Raw genomic sequence first — 27016 nt, 5'->3', positions numbered from 1 at the left:
GCTGGCCTCCAGCTCCCTGGACTTGCAGACATCTGAAATAATCACCTGTGCACTTCCATTGCTACAACACCGCTTTTGGCTTCTTTCTTTTCTTTTCAGAAATTGGCCCGCAGCCATGACAAGGGTTCAGAACTATTCCCAAAAGGGACAAGCAGTCTAAACAGAAAAGTGATGCTGAAAGGCACTGCGTGTACAGTAACCATGTTCTGCCCTGCCTTTTAAGGAATACTAAACAGCTTGAATGCCTATACACATTTACTTCATTTACACACATGCTTCAGCGTGGCTCAACTGTATAACCAAATTACAAAGTTCATTGATATTTGACTACAAGCGTCCTCTGTCTATGTGTCAAAATTCTTATAAAAATCTTTCCTATGTATGTCAGAGTGAATCACTGTGAATGTAACGCAAGCAGGTATACACTGCCACAGTTCTGCTGCGCGCGTCTGTCCCTGATAAGCCATTTTCTTATTATTGCACTGCAGTATTACCCATTTTGTTTAGCTGGAAAAAAAACCACCTCACAAGTACTCGAGTACTGCCCTAATCTTCAAAAAGCTTCAAAGTCTATTGCTGGGGAAACAGCAGAAAATGTACCTCTAGGTTTTGTGAAGATTAAGTTCACACACTAGCACTGGGATTTAGGTAGAAAACAAAGTCTGGAATTCAAGGCTCAATCTTGAAGAAGTTAATATGAGAATTAATTCCTGTGACCAAGATAATGACTATGAGAGTCGTTATTTGAGAAAACATTAATGAATCAGGAATAGACATGTATGAATATTATTTTAAACCCCCAAAAAACTAACACAGAATCAATCTGTAAGAGGGTCTTCCTGCCACTCACGGTCTAACCCTTTAGTCTGCCAACTGCTGGAAAGTGCTTTTCCTTGCCCAGTTTTTACAAGTACTTTGGAAGTATGCATTACTGCCCACAGTATTTCCAACAAATACCTCAGAGAAAACACACTTTTTAACCGTTCAGGCTACACCATTAGAAAGAAAGTCTACACAAAGTCATATACCACTGCAACATTAAAGATTCTAAAAATACTGAAAATGAAACAGTAATCATAAACATCAATGTTGCATCTGTATGATAATCTCCGAGTTACAGTAATTTCTCATAAAGAATTTCTGTTAAGAATAAAGACAACAGTCTGTAGAGCTGTTATCACTGTTGCCATTTAGTTTTAATGCATGAGTGGCTCTCTAACTAGACAGGTAGAATACTCAAAAATGCACCTGGAAAATCTGACATTTGCCTGCCCTCCATTTCCCTTTTTGACTTCCTTCCTTCCTTCCTTCCCTCCCCTCTCCCCCTTCCTCTGAAAACCCTCTCTTTTGTGGCAGATGGAGAGAACTCCATGCTTCAAGTCAATGAGAAGCATTGACTCTCGCTGACCCAACTGATCTAGAAGGGGGACAGTCACCCTTCTGCTGAATATCTGAAAAACAAGGCAAGACTGGGAACAGGACTCCAGCATGATAAGTCTATGGATCTCTGCAAGGGACAGATCCTTCTGCAAAGGATAGTGAGAGGAAGGTTTTGGTGTCGTCTAGTGGGCAGCAACTTTGAGGAGAGTGAGGAGGCAAGAAGGGCATGCAAAAGCCCTTGCCTGAACCTGAAATACAGGTTTAAAGTGAAGCTGAAGGCAAAGTGAGAGACATGAGTGTATATACAAGTATGTGTGGCAACCAGTCCAATGGGTACAGAAAACAAAAGACAGTTGACTGAAGAAATTTGAGATCAGGTGGTAAACACAAGAGCAAAACCACTTTTCCAACACAAAACAGTTGCACTAGCCTTGGAGAGCAATGCTTATGAAACTGCAAATGCTACTATCTAATTCCATTCTCTTTATTTTGTCTTGGCACTATCTACATGAATGGAAAACAATTGCAAAAATAGATACGTGCACTTTGGTTTTACTGGCTTCCAGAACATGACTGGAATGGAAGCAATGGTTCTAATGTTCATCTTCTTTTAAACTGTGGTTTCACTGAAAGGTGGTTGTTTCTTGAGCTTTTACTTAGCCTATCATTTGTATGTTAGTCAAAAGAATTCCCAAAGGCTTCTTCCCATGCTGCTCCTGTCAGTCTTTTTCTTTTTTTTGTTTTTTAAGAGTGCCCAACTGAAGGATGCTTCCAAAATGTATCTGTAAAACTTGCATTTGAATGCTCTTCATTCATAAAACAGATGGAAAAGTGAAGAGCAAGGGGGAGAAAAATGTACAGAAAGAAAACAGACCTGTACAAAAAGCATCACAATGGAAAACAGAGGTCATTTGACTCTCCATTTCACCATACTAGAAATATTAAAAGTAATGTTCTTCGGACTGTGTGTCACATTCAATTCCTAAAACAGAATATCAGCTACCGTGTTCCTGTGCTGAAAGTCACTTTCCCACTGCTTTTTGTAGACTGTTTGCATTATTTAACTTTAAAGAGTCCAAGAGGCTTCTAATTGTTTCACTTCCCATTCCTTTCATCCTGTTCTTCATCTTGCTGGAATTACTTTTTCCAAATGGTATCAGTAGGGCTGCCAGTCCCCAAGGCTCTTTATTGATCATTCGCTGAGTTTTATCTTCCTTCTGTAAAATCCAGGCACTTTCTCTGGACATAGCTACAAATTTCTCCAGCTGTGGCTGATTAACATTCTTGCTGATATTAAGGTCTTGTTCAAAGGGATTCCAGATATAAAGAGGAGACGACTCAGGTTTATTTACTTCCTTTCCCTGCAGACAGTGTAAAGAAAAAGCCAAAGTTGCATATAATGTATTATAGGCTAGGCAAGTAACAAATCACTTGAGTTATTACATTAGCATTGAAAGTATTTTGACCTAGTAGAGAACTTTTGGGAGAAAAAAAAAAAAAAAAACTCGTCATTATTAATCAAGTTAATTTTCCTGTCAACCTGACTGTATGACTCCTGTTCTCTAAATCCTCTTAGTGGTGGTTTTTCTTGCCACATTCAGCTTAGATTTCCTTCAAGGCAAAGAATACACAACTGCAGCTTAGCCTGTCTTTTTGGCCACTCTCCCATTTGCTTTTCCACAAACCTCAGACCTCACTCATTGCAACCTACTACTCCTATCTCCATTTGTGTACGGGCAGCATGAGTGTGTCATATTAACCTGCACAGCCCAGTTTGATAAACTACTACAAGCACTTAAACTGTTCAAACCATTCCTCTCACAGTGCTCATTAAGAGCTAGTATAACAAAACAAGATTACTGCCTTGGCTGAAATTCCTCCCAGTTCAGCCTGTCTTTTAAGTACAGAACTATTCAGGTCACAGTCCACTTTTGGGCACTTGGTAGAGTACAATGCAAGCGGTTGACAACTATGTAGTTTGCTATTTAAATGCACTTCCATCTCAGTGCTTATCAGTGCTCCTTAGCTGACCCGCTCTGCATTACAGAACCCCTGCAAGCCTTCCACCTCAAGCTCTGGCAGGAGCCTACCAGCTAATGCTAGTCTACGAAGCATCCCCGTACGTGCTACATACTCTCGCCCCAGGGCCAAAAGGACTGACTAGTTAAACAGAAAAACAGCAGCAGCGCAGACATTTCCCCTGACTAGCTCAGCCTCCAACCTGTGTACAGTTTTGCTTGCCTTTTTTAAGGCTTAATGGCAAACAAAAGTTCTCCAGCTTAATGAATTCTTTTCTAGGATCAACCTGCAGTGGCAAAAAGAGCTTTTATGCCAGTAATCCACAGTGCCCAAGTAGGAAGCAGAACACAAGCACGAGTGTCCACACAGCAACATGGCACTGAAAGCCCCATCCTGTAAGCAGCCCAGCAAGAACAGGTGCGAGTTAACATAGTTACATTTATATATATTTCTACTATACTTGTGCGCGCAAACACATGTATCAATAAATAGCATGACTTAAACATATAAAGTAAACCAAAGCGATAGTGCACAGAATGATCATGTTATCGGTCATGCTTACCGAGTTGTAAGTATGCTTACTGTAGGCTGATACGAACTGCAGTAGGAAACTCAAGTGCCAAAAGCGAGTTTCAGAACTCAGTTGTAAGTTTTAATGCAGACACTGTTTGGGTCTGTACTCCCAACTTTAAATGCAAAGCCTGTTGGCGTACAGGGTTTGTCATAGACTTTTGCTATGACATACATCACAACATTTTAAAAGTTTTCCTCTCACAGCAGCAAGACAGCTTCTACTTTTTAAAACTGCCACTTTTATTACAGGGTTTTCAACAAAAATCATACAGGCTTTGCATCAGAGTTTGTGCTTTCCAAGATCTCCAAGTAATGACACTGTAAATGTTCTTAATGTTGCTGCAAGTGATTAGGCTCCGAGAGAAAAACTCTCTTCATTCACAGAAAGGACTTGGTTTCTGGATACAACCAATTTAAATGTACTTTGTATATACAACTACAAATGACAGAAATTGTTGCTTAGCGTATGTAGTTTGACAAAAGGCAGACAGAGAAATTCAAGTGATAATGATGAAAGATTAAAATGCATTTACCTTTCGAAGATTTATGGAATTCTTTCTGAAATCAAAATTTCCAAAATATTCAAAAAAGTCAGCCAACAATACATCTAAGGGAAAGAAAAACAATAGCCACCAGTAACATTAAGGAAAAGTTTATTTTCAATATACTTACAAAAATTAAAAACAAACCAAAACAAAACAGTTGACGAAGATTTACCTACCAAGTGTTTCTGTATTTTTTGTAGGTTTAATCTTGCTTAAATCACTCACAAATGAGCAATCGTATCCTCCAATTATGTGCTTGTCTTTTGCTTCTGAAACAAAAATCGCGGGCATATTTTGAAGTGATAAACAATAAAATGCCATTGTATTTAATAAAATTGGATGAATGCTATCATATTAAGTAAATCAAATTAGGAGTTCACAAGTGAACTTTCAGGTTAAGATTCAATCTAAGTGGTTAAAGATTTAAAAGGAAAACATCTATGGACAGGCAAAGGAAAAGAAGTATGAATAAATGGCATGTTTTCAAAAGCCTACAGGAATAAGGTATATGACATCTTTGTATCTCTGAAGTTACTTCTTTTAAGTAACAAACCTACTATCTCTGCATACAGAGCTCTAATATACACTAAGCAGCACAAATCTCTGAGGTTAATACCTACATGAGGATTTAAAAAAAAATCAGACCCAAAATGTCCACCGTCTTTTTGTAAAAAACTTAAGAGAATTAGGAATATTCTTGTAAAATTTCAGGACAGGTGTTTTGTTTTACGTATAAAAATTCTATAGAATTCTGATGGAAATGTTTAACCTGATTTTAAAGCAACTGAACACAGACCTTTTTCTCTACTCAAAGCTTCCAAGGAAGCAGAAGGCATGAGTGAGGAATCAAGAACCTGGGGTGTCATTCTCTATGCTTTCATTAGATTTACTGAAGATAATACACCCTGAAAGCTATGTATGAAACAGCCAGAACAGCTTGTTTGCGAAGATATAAGAATTATTTGCAGATGGCCTGAACATTCTCAAGGATATTACAAATTGTGAGGAAAAAATATAGCCTTTCTTCTAAACATTTGGTATCTATAAAACAATACACATTATATCAATCTGCACAAAATCCTTAAAAATTGCAGAGACATTTGAGACCCTACAAGTCTTCTAAAAAACAAAATACAAAATAAACAAAAAACAGGCAGCATGGGAGCACTGAGCAAATAAATTACTTTTAATTATCTGAGGCACAGAACAAGCCTAAGTCCTCTAAATAGAATTTAGTATTATATTGAAAATTGATTTATTTTGCCTTTAAAAATGCATTATTTTCACCAAAAAAATACAAGTAAAACTTGTATATTCTCTCAAACTTAAGGCACACATAATAAGCATTAGTATTTGAGAGCATGAAGAAATTGCTTGGGTTTATTCATCACTTTAGAGAAAACAAATGTGAAATTCACGTCAATAAACACATAAACAGCTGGCCTTACCTGCCAGTTCTTTAAGTTGGTCTAGTGTTGGAATGATAGGTGGTGATCTCTTTTGCAGAAAAAACATGATCATCATGGTTAGAGAGAAGTTTGTAATCCAGGTACCAGGAACACTGTTTGTAAGTCCATGAACACGGGCCCAACATCGTACACTGAACACTAGTGCTCTTACACGGGAATCGAGACAGCCATAGATATACAAGAGTTCTGAACTTCTTACAGCAATGCTGAAGAAGAAATGAAAAGTAAGAGACATGTAAATAATGAGAGAATTGTGAAGTACCAGATGAAGTGTTTTTTGTTCAGCCCTAAAGCATCAGTTATAAGGGAAGAGAGTATCCATTAAAAAAAAAAAAAAACAAACCACAAACAAACAGAAAACACAAACTTTTATGCATCTAAAAAAATAGAATAGAATACCTGAAATTGTCCAGGATTAAATACCTGGTAGTTTTCCATAATAAGAAGGATACAGTTATGGGTAAATAATAATACTGCATTTGCACTGTTTCCTGTTTCTTTGTCCCACATCACAGTGGGAGAAGAAAAAAAAAACAAACCAACAACAAACCCCACCATTCAAGTACTCAGGAGTGAAACTATGCAGAATCAAGGCAAAAAACATAATTTAGCCACAATTGCCTTTGAGGTACGTTAGATAATATCTCTATCCTACTATATAATAAAATACAACTAGAACTTCTTTTACATCTTTAATCTAAAAAGTAATAAAATAATGCACTGAAAAATACATGAAGTGCAGAGACACAATGAAATCTGCAAAACAAGTCAATCCGGTAGTTTTCAAATGACTAATGTTTGGTCCTGCTGAAAAAACAACTAATCTGGAAGGATAAAGGTTTTCATATGGATCAGTTTTTGATCTGCTTCAGCATATGGTCATACAAACATTCATGTAGTATAAAAACAGGAGGGCAAGAAAAAGCACAAGAAAATTGGAAGCATGATGAAAGAGCAAAACTTACTTTGGGATCAGTTTAAGTCTAAAGTGCTTGTTGAACTACAGTTGCAGGAGTTTTTACTCCTCATCTGGCACTGAATTCTTCCAAAAAATCCGCCATGGCATTTTGGGGAAGTTTACCATGTCAAAGTTTTTTTAACACCTAGACTTCTAAAATTTCAGCTGTGAAGTGCTTCCTTGTGCCCACAGAGGTTTGTTATTACTCCAAATGATAACAAGACAACACACACAGTCCCAACCAGCCAAACCATCAGCAGAGAATTACAAGGAAGTTTGCACAGAACTGCATGCTGACTTTCACTGTGGCTGCATATATTAAAGTAATTTTATTGTAAGACATTTGCTCAGTACTGCCTTAACAACTCCTGCATATTCTGAAACAGAACTTTGGGTAATTCAGAAATTTCATTCTAGGGTCTGATTGTATCTGATGTAGACAAATCACAAAATGTGCACTAAAAGTAATATCAAAAGTATTCTGAAAGACAATCACTCATATTTTACTACTCCTTAACAAAAATGAAAAGGGTTAGTAACTCATTTTTGGTTACATACCCTTATGCCAGGGCTATGGATGTATACTGGATTAAGGTGGGGATTTCTTAATAAAATAAGTGACAGCAAAACAAATTATATGCTTTACTATCAACCAAATGAGAGCAAGCTGGAAGAGGAAAAATAGATGCAAAGAGAGGTATTTCTAAGAAGCCTGCTCCCTCTATTGGGCACTGCTGTGAAAGGTCCTAAATGACAGTAACACTTCAGACTGTTTTCTGATGCAGTGAGTTAATTTAGCATTCAAGATACCTTGCCAGCAGACAGGTGTATGCAGGCCCTTAAGAAGGAAAAAAGGACACCAAAATAACTAGAAGTCCAATGACTGAAAATTAACACAATGGAGCCGCTTAATCCGAAAAGCAATCAAAAGAAGGCTGTGCATATACCCATATACATGAAGGGAAGTAGTGACTAACAAACACTGCCTTCTTTCAATTCCTTGTAAGCCAACGTTATTGTATAGAGTGGTTTTCAAGCCTTCAGTTTCAGCTAGCAAGTATTTCCTATGCTGGAGAAAGACATCTTAAGCACATCAAAACGTAAGTTCTGGAAGTCAAAAATACCCATTTTACTTTCAAAGCCAACATTCACATTTGTTAAGAACACAGAAAGGAGCAGACTAAACAGTTTTCATTACAGGTTTTCAGAACATAAGTACATTCTTCCTAAACTTTTTAAAACCAGGTCTCACCTGTTGCTCACTGACAGATCACACTGGAATCCCGTCGGCTGATGGGAAAATTTCACCAGCGGGCAGCGAGCATTGAGTATCTTCTGTACACTCACACATCCAGGACCAAAATTATCAAGGCAATCACCAATCACAGAAAGAATTTTCTGAGTTGCTAGTCTTTCAGATGGTAATCTTTTCATCTGATACTCCATTTCAAAGGGACCTTTTTTCTAACACAGAATTTTAAAAGTAAACTGTTAGCTCTGGAACGAAAGAAACATTTAAGAATACTTCTGAAAGACTAGAACAATTTGCAAAGGAGTTTGTACAGTTAGAGACTGAAATACAAGAATTATTCAAAGCAGCCTGCAGAACTTAAAAAAGGTAAAAACACATTACTTTCTCTTCTATATTCTTTTTCAGTGATTAAATTTTTCCAGGTTAATAGTGATCAACTTACTGTAAAGTTACTTGTTCAGATGAGGGTATAATACTACCACATCTCACTATTGCCTAAAACACGTAATTCTGGAATTTCCAAGAGAGCACATACGCTCTGACTGAAAAGAGGAGCACACAATTAAATTAAAGAGGGACAAAACACAACCAAACCACCGTTAATTTCAAACCACCAGTAATTCCATTTCAAATCCTCAAAGAACAGTGCGTTATTAGTGAAACAAGTAGCAATGTAAAGGAAAAAGTCTTTTTCATTTAAAAAAAAAATTTAAAATTTAGCATGCAAATTACGTAATCCTTCAAAATGAAGATAAGCTTCTGTAAGACTTAAAATCATCACTTCACATCAGATACAGTTTTTCTGACAAATAAAAAAAACCGTGAAGATGTATTCTGACAACATGAGACATGAATTTTCCTGTAGGTCTTTGTATTTTGAATTGTCATCTTTGTAGTTTATACCTCAATAAAATAAATTCATACTTACGAAATCTCTGCTCTCTTTATAGTCTCTCTCTGTTTTTAAGCCTCAGCTAATTTTGCTTGCTAATCCAGTACATGACACTGACTTACCCTCCCCCGTGGAACATGTCATGAGTGAATGCATACTATACAAACAGCATTACACAGTGACCTAGCTAGTCCTCTGAGACACAAACAGAGGAGGTTACTTTCGTTGTCACCAGGTTAGTGCAAAGAAAACATGCACTCACAGACAGGTGAAACAATTCAGAAGTTACGGACCTTGCAACCTTTCCCACAAATTCACTTTAGGTGCTGAATTTCTCGGTCGCACTGGCAATCGCTGAGGTGACTGTTCTGCTCTCCTCTTGCCAACAGTTCTCCAGCCACTGCGTGTGTTTGAACATACCAGGACAGAGGTCCCCAATCCTATTTGGCTGTGTAGCTGCATGCTACAGCAGGGCTGGCTCAAAGTGAAAGGAGCCTGTAACTATCAACACTAAGGCAGGTAACAGGCAAGTAAAAGATGGGGACACGGCTGACACGTAGGTGTGCTGGTGTTCAGACCTTTACGTTTGTGACAAAAATCACTATCTGCCTTCCCAGACAGCAGCTCAATATCTCTCAGAAGCTGGATGAAGACTTTTCTTATAATGATAAGACAGACACTCCTAATAATTGACAGGACCTTCATAGATAGCTTTGGTGCCAGCTGGGGGGATGAAGTACTGATACACTTGCCCCAACCCTGTGCTTCTCTCCCTATTCTTGCCGTGTTGCTCAAAACAGCAAATGTAGATAAACTACTACTTTGGGGTAAATTGATATAGTACCCTCAGCAAGAAGCATAACTGTTTTACCGCAATACCTGTTACTCTAAAAATATCACAAAACTCTGTTTTAAGTCATTCACTAATCTCCCAAACTGCCTACATGTTAGAAACACTGTATCTGTGGTCAAATACTGTATTGATAATCCACTCTCGGTAAAGGATGCTCCCACTTTTGCTGCTTTTTTAATTCACAATCAGTAACCAGTTTGCCATAAGACTCAAAGAATGTTATTTAATGTAAACAGGTGCTGAAACGCCTGGTCCTCCTCCATTGCTGGTACCTCCTGAAAGGCTGCAATAGTCCAGAAATCAGAAGATACCCTTTCCACTGCTGCTATATCACCTTATAACTAAAGGTACCTCCCCTTGCCTTCACTTGTTCTAAGACAGCCAACTTACACATACTAGTAACACAGTTTGCCTGGGACAATATCATCATCCTTGAACATCTATATGAGATATATCTATAAAATACATCTATGTCTAAATCTATATCCTTATATATCTATATGCCAACTGTATGAGACTTTGCCTTCCTCTGAAGTACTGCGTGTTGCCTGTTACAGGAGATATACCCAACATCTTATTTTCCTACTGTACTGGGTTTATGTGGCAAGGTTTTGGTAGTGGGGGGGCTGCAGGGGGGGGCTGCAGGGGTAGCTTCTGTGAGAAGACACCAGAAGCTGCTCCTCATGTCAGACAGAGCCAGTTCCAGCCAGCTCCAAGACCAACCTGCGGCTGGCCAACGCTGAGCCCATCAGCGACGCTGGTGGCACCTCCATGATAACATATTTAAGAATGGGTAAAAAATGCTGCGCAGCAGCTGGGAGAGAGGAGTAAGAAAAATGTGACAGAAACAACCCTTCAAGATAGCAAGGTCAGTGAAGGTCTGCTCCGGGCACTGGAGCATAGATTCCCTAGAACACCATGGTGATGCAGGTTGTCCTCCTGCAGCCCTTGGAGGTCCATGGTGGAGCAGATATCAACCTGCAGCCCATGGAGGACCCCACGCCAGAGCAGGTACATATGCCCTGAAGGAAGCTGCAGCCTGTGAAGAGCCCATGGTGGGGCAGGCTCCTGGCAGGAGCTGCAGGCCATGGAGAGGAGCCCATGCTGGAGCAGGTTTTCTGGCAGGACCCGTGACCCCACAGGGAACCCACTCTGGAGCATTCTGTTCCTGAAGGATTGTATCCCATGGGAAGGACCCATGCTGGAGCAGTTCTTGAAGCGCTGCAGCCCATGGGAGGGACTCCACGCTGGAGCAGGGGAACAGCATGAGGAGGAAGGAGCAGCAGAGACAAAGTGTTATGAATTGACTACAACCCCCATTCCCTGTCCCCCTGCACCACTTGTGGGGAGGAGGCAGAAGCGTTGGGAGTGAAGTTGAGCCTGGGAAGAAGCGGGCGTGGTGGGAAGGTGTTTTTAACTTTGTTTTTTTTATTTCACACTATCCTACTCTTATTAACTGGCAATAAATTGAGTCTGGTTTGCCCGTGATGGCAATTGGTAAGTGATCTCCTTGTCCTTATCTCGACCCACGAGCTTTTTCATCTTGTTTTCTCCCCCCATCCTGCTGAGGAGCGGGGAGTGAGAGAGCAACCAGGTGGGCAGCTGGAGGCCAGCCAAGGTTAACCCACCACACCTACCAAGTACAAAGCTTTCTAGGTGCTGGCACCTTAGTCTCCCATTTTGGCTATGCTTATATCAGACACAAGAGTCGCACTAATGATTTTTACACTCCTTTACAGGACAATGCTCTAATGTACCTTATTTTTGTACATAGTTTCACATTGATGCAGCATATATGCCTGCATTTTAGTGCTCCAAAATTTCAACAAAACCAACAAGATCTTCATCTTTAATGCACAAAGACTGTGCTTGCACACAAGACAAAAGCCTCACTGCACCACACAGAGTATAAGTGACGAGTGGTATCCCTCAGGGGTCCGTATTGGGACCAGTACTGTTAATTATCTTCATCAATGACATAGTGGGATTGAGCATACCCTCAGCAAGCTTGCAGATGACACCAAGCTGAGTGGTGCGGCTGACACACCTGAGGGACAGGATTCCATCCAGAGGGATCTGGACAAGCTCAAGAAGTGGGCCCACGTGAACCTCATAAGGTTCAACAAGGCCAAGTGCAAGGTCCTGTGCATGGGTTGGGGCAACCCCCAGTATCAATAAAGGCTGGGGAATGAATGGAGCAACCCTGCGGAGAAGGACTTGGGGGTACTGATAGATGAAAAGCTGGATATGAGCAGGCAATGTGCACTCGCAGCCCAGAAAGCCAACTGTATCCTGGGCTGCATCAAGAGCAGCACGGCCAGCAGGTCGAGGGAGGTGATTCTGCCCCTCTACTCCACTCTGGTGAGACCCTACCTGCAGTACTGCATCCAGCTCTGGGGTCTTCAGCACAGGAAAGACATGGACCTGTGGGAGCAGGTCCAGAGGAGGGCCACAAAAATGGTCAGAGGGATGGAACACCTCTGCTACGAGGAAAGGCTGAGAGAGTTGGGGTTGTTCAGGCTGGAGAAGAGAAGGCTGCAGGGAGACCTTATTGCAGCCTTTCAATACTTAAAGGGGGCCTACAAGAAGGATGGGGATAGTCTTTTTAGCAAGGCCTGCTGCAACAGGACAAGGGGTAATGGTTTTAAACTAAAGGAGGGTAGATTCAGACTAGATATAAGGAAGAAATTTTTTACGATGAGGGTGCTGAAATACTGGAACAGGTTGCCCAGAGAGGTGGTAGATGGCCCATCCTTGGCAACATTCAAGGTCAGGTTGGATGGGGCTCTGAGCAACCTGATCTAGTTGAAGATGTTCCTGCCCATTGCAGGAGGGTTGGACTAGGATGGCCTTTAAAGGTCCCTTCCAACCCAAACTATGCTATGATTCTTTAAGTGTGCCACGCAGCCAATTAACCTGTCATGTGACTTAAAGACATACGCTCCAATAGTATGCCTGTTGGCTTTTGCTGCAGCATCCCCATAGTAATGTCTGTCAACTGTTCACAAGTAATCACAACTGCTAGTAACCCCGTCCACCATCGAATAACTCTGAAGTTCACAACAGAACTTCTATTTCTACAGAGAATGAATACTAAAGACAACAGCTAGTTACAAAACATGCTTTGAAAATAGACATTTTATACTTGAAAGATACTTCCCTCAAAATTTAAGAGGCAACTTTACTGTTTCAATGTAAACGGTTCCTAGATTTTAACACTTCCCACACACACACGATGATCCTACTTTTCAGCTGACATATTTGCTTTCATTGTGTTTGATCACTGCAATAATACTAAAATATACATACACTTGAAGAAATATTTCTTTAAAAAAAAAGTACATGGCAATATACAAATCGTACAGAAAAGCTGAGCGAATTTTCAGTCTTCAAAAGCTTAAACCCATTGTCAATTATTTTTTTTTAAGGAAAACAAAGCTAGTTTTCCCCAAACTATCTGTCACCATACAAATGAAGAAAAGTTTTCAGAACACCAGAATCACTTACTTAATTACCCATTCAGAATCCATGAAGAATCCCAACTTCGCCACAGGGCATTTCTGATCCAACTTTCCCTTCTTCCTATCCTGAGTCTCATCTCTCTCTTTCATATTTCGTTCTCCAATCCGAAAGGACATTTACACAGTCCACAATCAAAAAACAGCAGCAAGAGGTAAGAGCCTTCCAAAAATACCTTATCTAGTCCTGTCCCATACTTTATACCTACACACACACAGACTGAGATGCAACCTACTCTAAATAACCATTATGATTTGAAGCTGCCCAAATCCCAACACTAAACATGTGAACTTGGTTACATAGCGCAGATTTCCAAATCGTAGTATGGGTTAAGACATGATTAAGATGAAGTTGAACATGTGCATTGAAAAAGGCAGTACTGTTGACTGAATATTGCTTACTGAAGTCTTGTAACCCTCCAGCTTCTTGAGGCATTGATGCAAATTCTGCACTTTGGTCAGCAAGTTCAAATGAGTGTATTCAATTTCATGCCTCTACACTTGCTTAGTAATCACCACTTGTCATGGTGCTTACTGTTGTATTATCGATGAGGCACCCAAATAATTATGAAGTATCTTATAGAAAGTCTGACAACTGAAATATCTGCATTATTGATCTGTCTCTGTTCCTGTTTTGCTCCTGGGTCCTGGTTCCCAAAATATCTACAGTTCACATGTACCAGCTTATCCTCAGGTTCCTTTCAGGAGTAAGCCAACTAATTCCCTTCACAATGAAAATCAAGTGCTGGTAACATGGTAATTTTCTCTGGACAGACATCACAAACATGAACATGTGTGCCACCTGCAACTATTCACTGATACTATCCCAGGAGGTCTTAAACTTTCACACCTCCACACACTCTTATGTGTATATATATGCAACCCAGTACATAATTCAGTAACTTTTCTGTAGCATGAAATCAATTCTTTAAACTAAGGAAAAGAACCTGACAACCCTCCGAAAATGCACATGTACATACACACACAAAATTATGCTTCAGAACATGGGGGACCCTAAAAATCAAAGACAAGCATTAAAAAAGCATGAAGCCCAGCAGCTCCAGAGAAGAAAACCCAACAGTAGAATAGGAAGGTCTAACATTGCCAAATCAATTTCAGAGGATGACGTTTTTTTTTCCACAGTGAAATTCACCTTGACAGTACCAAGTCTATGCAAACACCACATCATTTTCCTCCTATTGCAAGGAAGATCTCTCTCATGTCACATCCAGCTTCTGAAAGTCTTCAAGTCTAAACATTCAAATAAACTTGTTCACAGTCTACAGCATGAACTCATGTAAAACCCAAGTATAAATAAACTGATTCCTGTATGTAACAGCAAATGAGCTGCTCTGTTGAAGAAATCCAACAGACTGAAAATGCACAGCATAAACTTACCATTTTTGTGGCATGCTTTTGTATATCATGGAAGTCCAGAAACATATCCACATCACATCCCAATTTGCCAAAGGTGTTGACTGAAGAGCCAAATGGCTTCACCGTGCTGTCTGGAAAATATGCACGTGCGAAATCCCGAACCAGAGAACAGGCCAGAAATCGCAGCTTGATATTTTCTTCTGTAAGCTGATACTCATTCAGTAGAATGTACATCTGACTGCTTACCTAGTTAAGAAAATAAACATTGTAAAAATACAATGACCCATCTTCTATCTATTAACATATATTTTCATCTACTTAATATCATTGCAGTTAAAAGATTTTTTTTTTAAATCTCAAACAGGTTTATTTCATACAAAAGAAATTACTTTGACAATTAAAATGACGGATTTCGTCTATTTGTTTCAATGTAAGAGAACCATTCACACAAAACTAACAGAGATTACTTTTTTTATTTTAGTACACATAAATTGCTTTATAAGTTGCACGTGACCACTTGCAAATCTGAAATAGACATGGTTCATTTTTAACTGAGAGAGATCTAGAAACCTATACTTACATCGTCTGCATTACAAAGCTTTTGAATAAGCTCTTTCACTGGAATGTGAGACTGAGGAGAGAGGTGAACTGGTGTATCTTCAGTAGCTTGATTCACTGGGTTTTTCAGCGTGAAAGTAAAAAGTCTAGATTTAAATGGGACAACGTGATGCTCTGCAGCATTTGGGATTCCAATAGCATCCTGCAATGAGGCTATACTTTCTTTTTCAGAAAATTCTATTAAAGCATGGACACCCTAAAACATTAAGAATGGAAACAGACAGGGTTAGATGAATGCATACAAGCCCTGAACTGATTGTACTGATATTATTCAGATGTTCCTGGGACTACTGAGACAGTTTAATACAACAGTCCTGACACTGAATGCTAGGTTCGGTACCTCAACTCTTTTTAGACACTTTTTCACAAGAGGTCAAAAATATTAAAGATATGCTACTCTTGGCAGCAAGCACTAAACATAAAAGTTCTAAAATCTGTTTACCTTCACAACTGTAATGCTCAAGAAGCACATTAAAAAGTTAGCTCTATTGTTAGAACAATGAACAGTGCTATGTAAAAGTTTCAAAGATTCAGTGAAAAACACATTGCTACCTGTCCCGTAGAGGCGGTGTTGCTTAGCTGACTTATGAATAAAAATCTGTTGCTCAGCAACTTGCAAACATTAACAAACATAAAAACTAATTTAATATATCAATTGTATATAATTTGCTTAACTTATACGTACGAGGCCTTGACCAAACACTATTATTTCTTTTTGTCTAAGTCTAGATTTTAGTTTACTTTGTTAATTACTTACACGATTTTCAAAAAAGAAGTGACTGTTAATGTTTCCATGACTGGATAAATACTGCAATAATTTTTTTTCATTAAGTTTTGGTGGGCACTTAATTAAAACAGTCCGTTCTGCTTGCTCCAATCGTTCTGTTTGAACCTCAGTGAATGTCTTCTTTCTGATATTGACTTCGGCATCTGTGAGAAGAAACAAGCATCAACATTTTTCTATATAAAGAAAAAGGTTTAAAACTTATTTTAGTACACTTAATCTCCTCCTCTGAGATTGAACAACTGAACAAAGGTTTGCCCTGGCTCTCTAAAAGGGTCACAGCAAAACAAAAAACAATCAAGAATGAATGAAAGACACAAACATAAGTGTATTTCTCTCACAAATGCATACATTTGTAAGAACAAGGAATAGGAGATGTAGGAAGAAAACAATACTAACTTCCCTTGATGCCACAGGAAGCTTGATGATACAAGGAATCTTAGCTGCTCTTTGCTGTTCAGCATCAAAAAACTCATCACACACAGTCGGACTCTACATACAAGTCCTGAAATACCAGCTAGGGCATGAGGCAGAGCTAGACCTTTGGCAAGCTGCACAGAAAAGATAATCTCTCTCAGCTACCACAAAACCAGCACTTTCACCTTCGGAACAATTCAACGCTTGCTTATTTTTACAACCCATCACCTTCTTTTACCGTAAACGCCTACTCAAAATTTTCATTTAATACCGTACTTTTATCTACTCTACTACAATAAACCCACAGATCAGTCATATCTCACCACACTACTGGCAATCTATATTGTTGCTGACTGCCTACAGAATCAACACGGAAATGAGACATGCTGGAACATCCAGAAACACAGAAACTTTTTTCTTGATTGCATACAGGCAAAGTGGCCGCATCTCAAATTTGAAACCATAATCACTTCCCTGCATAACTCTCAAACTAATCCACTGACCACATCACATTACCAGCACCTATGAAGCGGCTACCTGATAATACTGCCATTCATAATTCAGACTGCGACGCTCGGGAACACGCAGTTATTTCCCTGCAGCTACTATCTGCTACAGAAAGATCCAATAGAGAGCTTTTTATTCTAGGTTTTTGATTTTGAGGAACCCACGGGATATTGTGGCCTCAAGAAAATCTTAAGTATCATCTAATGACAGTTGTTAGTATTTACTGTTATTTTTAAAAAACCTTTTATTTTGCAATTTTATTGCGGTCTCACACAGGCTTGTAAATAATAAATATGCAAAACAGCTGTTTCAGTAGCTTAGTTTTATACGGCATTTTTCATCAGATGAAGCAACTGAGATGCAGAAAGGACAAGTCCCATGGACGAGTGACACAATCAGGAGATGAACCCAGATCTTCACACTCCCACAGCTCTGCATTAGGCCACGTGATTCTTGCCTGACCTACTACCTGTGCATGCTTAGTTACTACAGCAGAAGACGCACTCTGACATCTCTTCCTGGCTCTTCTGTCATTTGCACAGTCTGAGCACAGCACAGATGCAGACGATCACATCCAAATGGTGGTTGTAAGCATTTTAAATGCACGAGAGGCAGTCCACTTTGCTTGCTTCCCCTGTTCCATACAACATTTCCAGTTAGTGCCAGAGTTTCACAATCATTTTAAACAGGTATACACCAGCACTGCGGCTGGAAGAAACAGCCCCATCCTCCACATGGTGCTTGCACATATGCTAATGCTGCCCTCCGCACGCCGATGCTAATGCAAGCATTCACGTAGTCACGCAGCAAACCAGATGAGAGCAATGATCAAATTTATACGCCAAAACAAGAATGATTAACTAAAATCTGGAACTGTTTCTTAATCCAATTTGCTGCAGATTTTTTAGTACAAGGATACGAACGGCAAAAGACTGTTGTTTTTGTGAAACTGTGATAATACAGCCTGATCTTCTCTCTTTAAAAAAAAGGTCGCTACCTAAAGTTTTTCGAGCTCTAAAACATGAACATAAGTAGAAGCACAGGCCTCAGGCTCACAAAGGCATAACTGTAAGTTACACAGTACGCCCAAGTTACAGCCCATCAACAGCGGCCGGTCCTCACTAGTTCTTGGCTTGTACTAAAGACACAGCATCAACCAAACGTTCCCTATACCTTTTTAAGGGGGTCTCTCAGGAAAACCACTATCTCTTCATCTAACTCTAGCTAACATCTACATTTAATAAACCAAGTCCCGGACCGTGATAGCGGATTCTGGTGCCCAGGAGCCTGCCCCGGAGCCGAACCGCCTGCCGCAAACACGACAGGTGGCCATCCCACTGCCCACGCCCTCGCCCTCGCCTGTCCTCATCGCCCCCCGGGAGAAACACCCGTGCCGCGCCGTGCCGTGCCGAGCCGAGCCGCGCCGGCCCGCTCCCACACGGCAGCAGGCCCTGAGGGGAACGCGGCGCGGCGCGGCCCGGTGACCCCTACCTTCACCCGCCTCCTCGGCGCCGGCGGCCTGCGGCGCCCTCTGCACCGCGGCGCCGGAGGAGCCGAGGCGGGCCTGCCCGAGGCGGGCCTGCCCGCGGCCCGCGCAGCCGCCACCGCCGGCCGCCGCCGCCGGGCCGGGGAGGCGCAGGCGGCCCCGCAGCAGGGAGAGCGCCCGCCCGCCCGCGCGGTGCGCCATTGCCGGGCAGGGCCGCGCCGGCAGCAGCCTCTGCGCAGGCGCCCTCCGCCGCCTTCGACGGCGGCCGGCGAGGCTCAGCCTTCCTCCGTCTGGCGCGGAGCGGCCCCCGGTGCGCCGGGGTTACGGGCACGACGTTTCCCCAGCCGGGAAGGGCTGTTGGTGCCGCCGAGGCGTGTGGGAGCAGGCGGCTGGCATGAGGGAGCAAACCTGACCGGCCAGCCCTGGGCAAGCCCAAGGCGTGTGGGTGCAGGCAGCTGCCTGCTCCGGCCGGAGGGAGCAAGCCCAGCCGCCCAGGCCAGGCCCAAGAGATGCGGGCGCGGGCAGCGGCCTGTTGCAGGCAGAGGGAACAAAGGGCGCTGCCCAGGCCGGGCCCGGGGCCTGCGGGTCCCGGCAGCGGCCTGCCCGGGGCCAGGAAGCACACAGCGGCCTGGGCCTCTTGCGTGCCAGGCTGCTGGGGCCTGTCCCTCACAGGAGCCCCGCCAGGGCAGGAGGGTAAAGGTGGGCGCGGAGGGGAAACAAAACGTTTGTCTGTCCCATGGCAGGGGCGCAAAAGCAGGGTAGCTGTAGCGACGGCAGTGCTCCCGTTCTGCGGGACCAGAAGGGCAGTGGCTGGGGCGCAGAGCTGCGGGGCGCCCGGGGAGTTGTCGTTGGCCTGCTGTGTGATTCCCTGGATGTGGAATGGAGACGTCATCGGTTATTTTAGTATTTAATACGTAAAACTTGTGGGTAGGTCTGTAGTGTGTGTTAGGGGCCACGTGACTACTTTGTGTGTTAGCAGGTCTTCCCTGCTGAGCTACGCTCTTGGTAGCCTCCAGGTGGTAAGTCAGGGTCTGTAAGTAATTGCTATAATCATATTATCTTTGTTTTGTATCCCAGGATGATCCAGAAGACAGAAAGTAGATTGCTTTTAAAATACTACATTTTACTTTATATCCTATGTACGCGTGCCATGGAGCAGAAACTTGCGTTTCCTCCATCTCTCCACGGTAAGTACGCAAGGTTCCTCTGGAATTCTATGACTCGTCCTTCCTAAATTCATTGATGTGGAGAGAGGGAAACTCCTCCTCTTTTTCCCTTTGAAGCTGGTCTAAAAAAGGAAAATGGTTTCATTAAAATTAATTGTGGGTTTAGGAAAACTAATAACCCAAGCAAGTTCCTGAAAGAGTATACCTAAAGTATCCTAGCGTGAGAGCTGCTGCATGTTAAGGATGTGTTACTCAGCCTTAACCTCCCACCTTCAAGGTGTTGCCAATTCTGCCCCCTCCTAGGCCTGGCCTCTCTGCTCTTTACCTCTCCTGTAGCCTACCTTCTTCCTCAGTCCCCTTCGTTTCCTTCCTCTGTTTTTTCTTCCTTTAATCATCTTCAGCTTTCTTGCATTTTTTCCCCAGACGTTTCTTAGCAAGTGCACCGAGTAGTGCAATTGAACAAGGTCAAACTCAACAAAGCAGACGCGTATTTCTTTATGGAGGTTTGCCAATGTGTTTATCATCTGTATATATTGGAGAAGAAACCATGTGTGAACAGCGGTCAACCCTACTAGCAGTGCTCCACAAACTAAATTGTGATGCTGAGGAAAACGAGAGCAAGTAGTGAGTCTGCCTGAATCCCTGCGCGTTTCAGGATGTCATTTGTGCCATACTTTGGACAATTTTGAACATAGGAGGGGTAACCTTTAAGCAAGGGAGTCAGTGTGTCTGGATAATATAAACAGAAAAGGAGTTGTACGTACTGAAAATAAACACTGAAGCCTAAGGTAAGTGTTTGTCCTGAAACTTTATAGTGAAAGTTTTGCCATTGACTTCAGTAAGCAAATAGTCATTAGAATGCAGATAAGAAACAGAAAATACAGCTTGTGTCTCATGAGATCCGCAGGCTGGTTCAACTCATCAGCTCCTCGTGCTGCGGCAGCTGGGTTTGGCGATGAAGAGGTGCCACTTCCCTCCTGAATCAAAACCCAATTCACTGAAGAGGAGCTGTTGGGCAGCGCAGTCCTGTGAGAGTTACTGCCTTTTGGATGAGAAATAAAGCGTAGCCCTACGCAGTTTTAGCAATTGTCGCGCTGCTGTCTCCCGGAGTATTTTAATCCTTCTGCCACTAGCAAGTCCTTCACGTTGCGTCCCGAATTCCCCCAGCGCTTCAGCTGAAGTCTTACTCGGAAAGTGCTTGAACTACGCCTGTGCAGCCGGCTGCCGGCCTCCCCTCCGGGCGCGGACGCTGCCCCTGCCCGCGGGAACCCGGGGCCGCGGGGACGGGGCTCCCCGCCGCCACCGGCCGTGAGCCGCGGCCGCCGCCGGGGACGGGACGGGGCTCGCCGGCAGCGTGGCGGCGCCGGGGCCGCGCTCCGCGCCCGGGGCAGGCGGGGCTGGCTCCCGCCTTCCAGGAAACCGAAACAGAAACCCGGGCCGGGGCCGCCCCGGTCCCCCGCCCTCGGCGAGGGGCGGGCGGCGCTACCTGCGCCCATCCCCGCCCCCGGGAGTTTCCCGCCGGCCCCGGCCGAGCGGCCCCGGCGCTGGCTGCCGGCGGACGGGCGGGCAGGCGGGCGGGCGGCGCGGCCTCTCCCGGCGCCCCGCGGGTAAGCGGGGACGGGCGGCGGGGGGCGCGGGGCAGCGCCGGGGAGGAGAGCCCCCGGGGACGGAGCGGGACGGGGCGGGTGCGGCTGGGCTCCCTCTGCGCTCGGCCGGCGCGCAGCGGGGCGCGGAGGTGCGGGGGGATCCAGCGGGCAGCACCCGGGCTGCGGCCGGAGCCCTTCCCTCGCAGCGCCTGGGCTGTCCCCGGGGCTGCCGGGCGGGGCGGGCACCGAAGCACCCCCCTGCCGGAGGGGAGCCTGGTGCCACTGTCCGGGCGAGGAGGTGGGTTTTTTGTTTTCTTTTAGAAATTGAAATTGTTGATATTTCTTGTCCCTTGACAGCAGAGCTTTTTTTTTTTTCAAGGGGATTGTGTTTTTTAAGGTCTGTCGATAACTTTTCTTAAAAGCAAATAAGGACTTTTTTTTTTTTCATCGTTGGTGGACAATTACTAGCTACTTAGACCAGAAAATTATTCCCTAAAAGCAGCACAAGAAATCCTGATTATGGGGGTGTGTTTGTGTCGAGCCATTCTGTGCAGGTTTTGGTTAGTTTTTTGTTTGTGTTTTTTTTTTAATTTATTTTTGTTGTAGTTTTTTTAAAATTGTTTGTTTTGTTGATCCTTGACACAAAAAAATCCCACAGGGGCTCAGAAGTCTGGTACCCAGTTACTCTTATTTTAATATGGTGGATATAAGGATGCTCTCAAGCAGCACACTTCTCAGAAAAAGGGGTTTAAGGAAAAGCTACTCGTGATAATTAGAGAAATAAACCTTTGGCTTACAAATTACTCATGTGATGATGTTGAAATAAAGGCAGAACTGGAGAAAGAGTCTTGTGCTTTAGCAACTGACTGAAGTGCTTACATTTAGTTTTATTTTTCCACTGCAGGTAACCAGTTTTTTAACTGAGAACATAAGTAAAATATACTTAGTGCTGTAATTTCTTCATTTAACTGGATTGTATAGAATGATTTAGAACATTACTTAGGTGCCCAGCACAGATACTAGTACAGGATTTTAGGGGAAAAAAGGGAGAATGAATTCTCTGTTGGTAACTGGACACCTTTTTTGCAAGTGGTGGAAATATAATATATATAATTGCTGCATAATTTAAAAAATCAGCTTTACAGAGTGTAGACACTGCTCTCATTATGTGAATATTCAGTATTTAGAATTTGCTAGATATAGGGAAAAATGAAGGCTCTGCCACTTTTCTCAAGCACTAAAAGCACAGAACTGAGAATATTCAGGTTATAGTCACTTTTTCTTGTTATTCAGAGCTTTTTGGGTAGTACTGAAACTGTCAAGAATAGTATTAGTATTGTGCTGTAGTTTGGGAACATTTTGAAGAACAGAGCAGAGCTGGCACTTGTGGAAAGCTGCATTTGGTCTAAACTGTACAGATGCCTTCTGCATGAAAACGTTATCAGAGAGTGAATTAGTTTAATCGTGGTAGGTACTTGTCTCTATCCACAAGAGACTAGAGCATCTGGAGGCTCGTGTTTTTCTTCAGAAAGTCCCTCAGGACTAGTTTCTAACTTTACCTGACTTTTCACATGTAGTCTCTCAGTTCCTTTTATGACTGGACTGTTTCTTTTCTCTCCACCCCCATTAATTCAGCACCAGAAAAAGCAATGAATAAAAGCCTTGCTGTGGGGAAAAATAGAAATTTCCTTTATATCAAAGAGTAAATAATTTCGGGCTTTGTTAACAGCCTTTAGCTTGGGCATAGAGCAGGAAGGTGGGATGCTCGGGGTTAGAAAACACGCCTAGCATCTTTTATTTCTTGTGAAGGTTGGAAAAACCTGACCTCTCTCAGCCCCGCTTGAGTAGTGCTGGTGACCACAAGGTTTCCTGGCCGGCTGCCCTGATGTTAGGGGTGCCGTCAGGTTGATTTGAGGCGGGGTGACCTGGTGTAGAGTGCTGGTGAAAGTCGCTGTGTCCATCTTGGGGGGACGCGGTGCTGCTCTGCCACCGTCACCCCCGGGGTTTGAGAAGGAGCGCGTTGCACCACAGGCACTCCCCTTGCCTTTTCCTAGTCTGCATCTGCTGAGCTGTCCTGTCCTGTCTTTCGAACTCGCAGCACGTGGTCTGAGTTTCTTTGCCAAGTCAGCCACGTCATTTTACTCGGTTTTCTTCAACGTTAGAGCTGACGTAAATACTCTAACCCATGAGAAATATGTGCCACAAAGCTTCCACGTCCTTGTGGGGAGGGTAAGAAAGATAACAATCATAACCAGAAACTGTACCTGGGTAAACGGCATTGCTTCGTGGCCTCAGGGGACCGAGTCTGCTGCTGTTCTTGAGATAAATAGGTTGTGCTTGCTGGTTTTTTTTTTTTTTTTGAGTATCTTTTTGTCTGGTTGTTATCTTTGGCCCAAAATAGATGGTTGCAGTGGATTATGAAAAAGGGAAATGAGAGCTCTCTAAATAGGGCACGCTCTACTCGGTTCTGCTAGAGGAAAAGGAGATCATTCTCTTCTTTGCTGTTAGCAAAGAATAAAACTCAGGACCTAGCCATGGAAAACTTATTTTTCACTACTACTTGGAAATCTGGATGATCATACAGTAGCTTGATTCTTTTTGAGCTGTCATCTTTTTTTTCTTTCTGCAAAAAAAATCCCCTGTTATCTCAGCCTTGTGATTACTAGTTTTTCTTTCCGTGAAGCCTGTGAAGCAAATGATCATATGAGTACAAACCAGTCCTTCTGCTTGAGCTGCTCTGCCATGGCTTTATTTGTTTTGCTTTTTTTAATAGACTGCTACAGAACACTGTGAAATTATCATCGGTGGTAAATACGGGTTCAAGAAACATGACGGCTTTAGGGATTATACTGAGACCTTTTTGATGGTTTCGTGTGATGTAACCAGGATAAATACAGGGTAAGTGCTCCTAGACATTTACGTGCTGAAAACTATTTGTGTAAATATTTTAATGACTGACCATGCATATGGTTTTAACTTGAATAGAGTAACTCTCTCTGGCTTCAGCTAGAAACCTGGGATGGGAAAGGACTTCTTGGGATGTTGAATCCAGTTTCTAGGAGTGAAAGTCCACTTCAACAAAATGGTCAAGATTTATCTTTAAAAGTTATTGTTAGGAATAGTAAGGGTAGGACAGGCTGCTGGAAACTGCTTTGAAAGCTCATTGCTTTTATGATAGCTCCATTTCTGACTTGCTACTGCAGCTGGTGAAAATTTCAGTTCAAGTCTAGTTCTGGTCAATTATTTGCAAAAAAGATGGGTTGTGTATCTCGGGTGGTAACTTACTTGTGCTTTATACAACGATGCTAACAGATGCTTATTACTAGTGGAATGATCTTGCTCCATGACCTTCTCCTCTTTCTGGACACATCACATAAATTGCTCATAAAAACTTGGGGATAAACTAATTGAGTACATTTATATCTCTCTGTCATTCATTTCCAAATAATGAATTCCTTCATTTGTATTGAGGGTGCTCCTTCATTTTTGCATATCCAGCAAAATATAACTAGCTTGTGCTTCCTTAATGTGCTAGTTCCTCTAACGAAAAGCTTTATCAAAGTAAGTTCCGAGAATGAATGACAGGGGAGGTTCACTAATAACTTCTAAATAAAGTTTCACTACCAAAAACTTTTTCTTCGTTTCCTCTTCACCCAGTCTACTAATAATCATTTTCTGCATAATACAAATTAATAATTTTTAATCTAGCTGTATTATGATGAGCTGTCTATCACCCTGATCACTTCTTTTCATTCTTACTTTGCTAAAACAAATTTAGGTGAAAAGTGTTTTCAGGTTTGTTTGTTTCTTTTTTTTCAGGAGTGGTTTTGCAGAGTGGACAGTAATGGAGTATATAAGCACGGGTAGTGATAGCAAAGAGGAGATTGACTTGTTGCTAGCTAATTTAAATATGTCTGAGGTGATAGACATCATGGAAAACCTTTATCCAGGTGGAGACCTTGCAGTCTATGAAGACAGCTTAATTACAATGTGTGAAGAGGCAAATCAAAACGAAGAACGTGCGGAATCTTTACTGTTTTGTGAAAGGGAGGTTTCTTTGATGTCCTCCGTCAAATACGGGACTGTGGAAGACCTGCTTGCTTTTGCAAATCAGGTGTCTAACACTGCAAAACAATTTAAAGGATGCAGACAGCAAGAATCTGGAATCCTCTTGAATATGGTATGTCTCTTTTCTTTTTACCTGAAAATTACTAGACCTTAGGAGTTAGAAGTTATTAATGAACCTAAATGAAGATCAGCCGCAGTCTCAGGAGTAACAGTCCGGCTGTTGTACCCTGTGCAAACCTGGGGGGCTGGAGGGGATCTCTGAGGTTAGCAAGTCTAGCCTCTGCAGTCTCAGGTAGCTATGGAGAAAGGTCTTTTGTTCAGAAGGATCCACTCTGTGTTGCCTCTTGGTATCCCCGGAGATTAGAAAACATTTCCCAACATTGAATGCAAACCGGTAAAAAAGCAAAAGCCACAACTATGATGGCCTGCAGGTTTGGGAGATGGTAAGGGTTTTCCAGTGCCTTGTGTTCTTGCAGTAAAAAGAGTTCATTATGCAAAACTCCCAAATAAAGGTCTAGGATCTATTTTGGTATAGTAGCTGAGTTCACTCTATCTGCACGATATGTAAAAAGTAGTAACGTAGGGAGAAAAAGCGTATAGTATCAACTGTGACTTTTACAATTACAATATTATGTAATATCACACACTGCTAAATTCAAGTATAGATGCGTTGTTTTGAGACATGTTAATTTTTTCCCTAAAATGATTTGTGTTCTGCAAGCATCTGTAGATATTAGTGTCATTGGACTTCTATTTAAAATCAGTTGCTCTGAAAACAATCAATTATGAAATGGAAGTTTATTCATATAAGTTTGTGCTGCTCCTTTATTTTCTTAAGATGTTCTACATCTATCATCTTAAATATCTTGTATGTAATATGTTTTATATGTGAACATTGGTTGCTTGAGGCATGCTGGTTACTCAGATGTGAAATAGTACAGGGTATTGCTTTATTCTGATTTGGAGAGATCATTGCAGTACTGCAAAACAGTCACTTTTTAAACTCTGTAACATTGAAGTGACAGTTACTAATATTAAATGTTTCTTATACTTAGGATAGACACTGTTCTACATACTCGTGGTTGTTTGGCTTGCATGTTATTTCTATAGATGCATGCAATTGGTATGAGCCAAGTACTATTAGATGCACGTGATCCATTGAGCAACTGAGGATTGGAGGCAGGGCATTACCTGTGCATGCGTTTCAGCAGGTGTATCTACATTGTAAATACCTACTGCATTTTAGTTAGGATCAGGAGTGCTTCTGATTGCCTGGTGATCCCCGCTGACTGCACTGTGGCTCATGTCATGAAGGGTCGGGTCTTGGAGCGCACAAGCTGGATTTCTTTCAGTTGAAACTAAACTGGAGGATGCCTTACAGCCACAAACGAGCATTCAGTCTGCAGGACCAGTCTAGGAACTAGTCCTGAAGGCCTCCTAAAAATATAATAGTGTGGTGGTTGTTGCTCTCTTGCTTTGCAAATCCACTCCACTTGGTCTGTATTACTTTTCAGGATGGGTGTAACCCATGTGGATTAGGTAGTCTCA

The 27016-nt window shown here is 42.3% G+C and overlaps 2 protein-coding genes across 11 annotated transcripts in view; one reads left to right on the top strand and one right to left on the bottom strand.

The window, feature by feature from the left end:
* Positions 1–1850: 1850 nt before the first annotated feature.
* Positions 1851–18986, bottom strand: MTPAP (mitochondrial poly(A) polymerase). The gene is made up of 9 exons (XM_087777557.1): positions 18654–18986; positions 16212–16384; positions 15417–15650; positions 14858–15082; positions 8197–8408; positions 5966–6192; positions 4694–4786; positions 4506–4579; positions 1851–2741 (listed from the first exon to the last, which is right to left on the bottom strand). The coding sequence occupies exons 1-9, from the start codon at positions 18847–18849 to the stop codon at positions 2403–2405; spliced, it is 1773 nt and encodes a 590-aa protein (XP_087633683.1). The 5' UTR covers positions 18850–18986; the 3' UTR covers positions 1851–2402.
* The window catches only part of MAP3K8 (mitogen-activated protein kinase kinase kinase 8), a 21952-nt gene continuing 13868 nt past the window's right edge, over positions 18933–27016 (top strand). The window contains exons 1-6 of one of the 10 annotated variants that reach the window (XM_087777577.1): positions 19209–19347; positions 19726–19835; positions 20238–20602; positions 20722–21421; positions 24174–24298; positions 25220–25580. In XM_087777577.1, the coding sequence (XP_087633703.1) occupies positions 24264–24298; positions 25220–25580 (396 nt within the window). In that variant the 5' untranslated portion in view covers positions 19209–19347; positions 19726–19835; positions 20238–20602; positions 20722–21421; positions 24174–24263. The other 9 variants (XM_087777576.1, XM_087777590.1, XM_087777575.1 and 6 more) reach the window with 9 other exon arrangements.

This window comes from Nipponia nippon, unplaced genomic scaffold (assembly GCF_047370975.1).
Source record: "Nipponia nippon isolate SJK-2023a ecotype South Korea unplaced genomic scaffold, ASM4737097v1 scaffold_1, whole genome shotgun sequence".
Taxonomy (NCBI): domain Eukaryota; kingdom Metazoa; phylum Chordata; class Aves; order Pelecaniformes; family Threskiornithidae; genus Nipponia; species Nipponia nippon.
This window is presented reverse-complemented; position numbering and strand designations above follow the sequence as displayed.

What these genes read in the sequence shown, in the direction of transcription:
- MTPAP (XM_087777557.1), bottom strand. Translation starts at nt 18,849, where the DNA reads ATGGCGCACCGCGCGGGCGGGCGGGCGCTCTCCCTGCTGCGGGGCCGC. An exon ending in AGCTTTGTAATGCAGACGAT is followed by an intron (nt 15,083 to 15,416) that starts GTAAGTATAGGT and finishes TTTCTTAACTAG; the next exon opens with GTAAGCAGTCAGATGTACAT. An exon ending in ATTCCATAAATCTTCGAAAG is followed by an intron (nt 2,742 to 4,505) that starts GTAAATGCATTT and finishes CACTGTCTGCAG; the next exon opens with GGAAAGGAAGTAAATAAACC.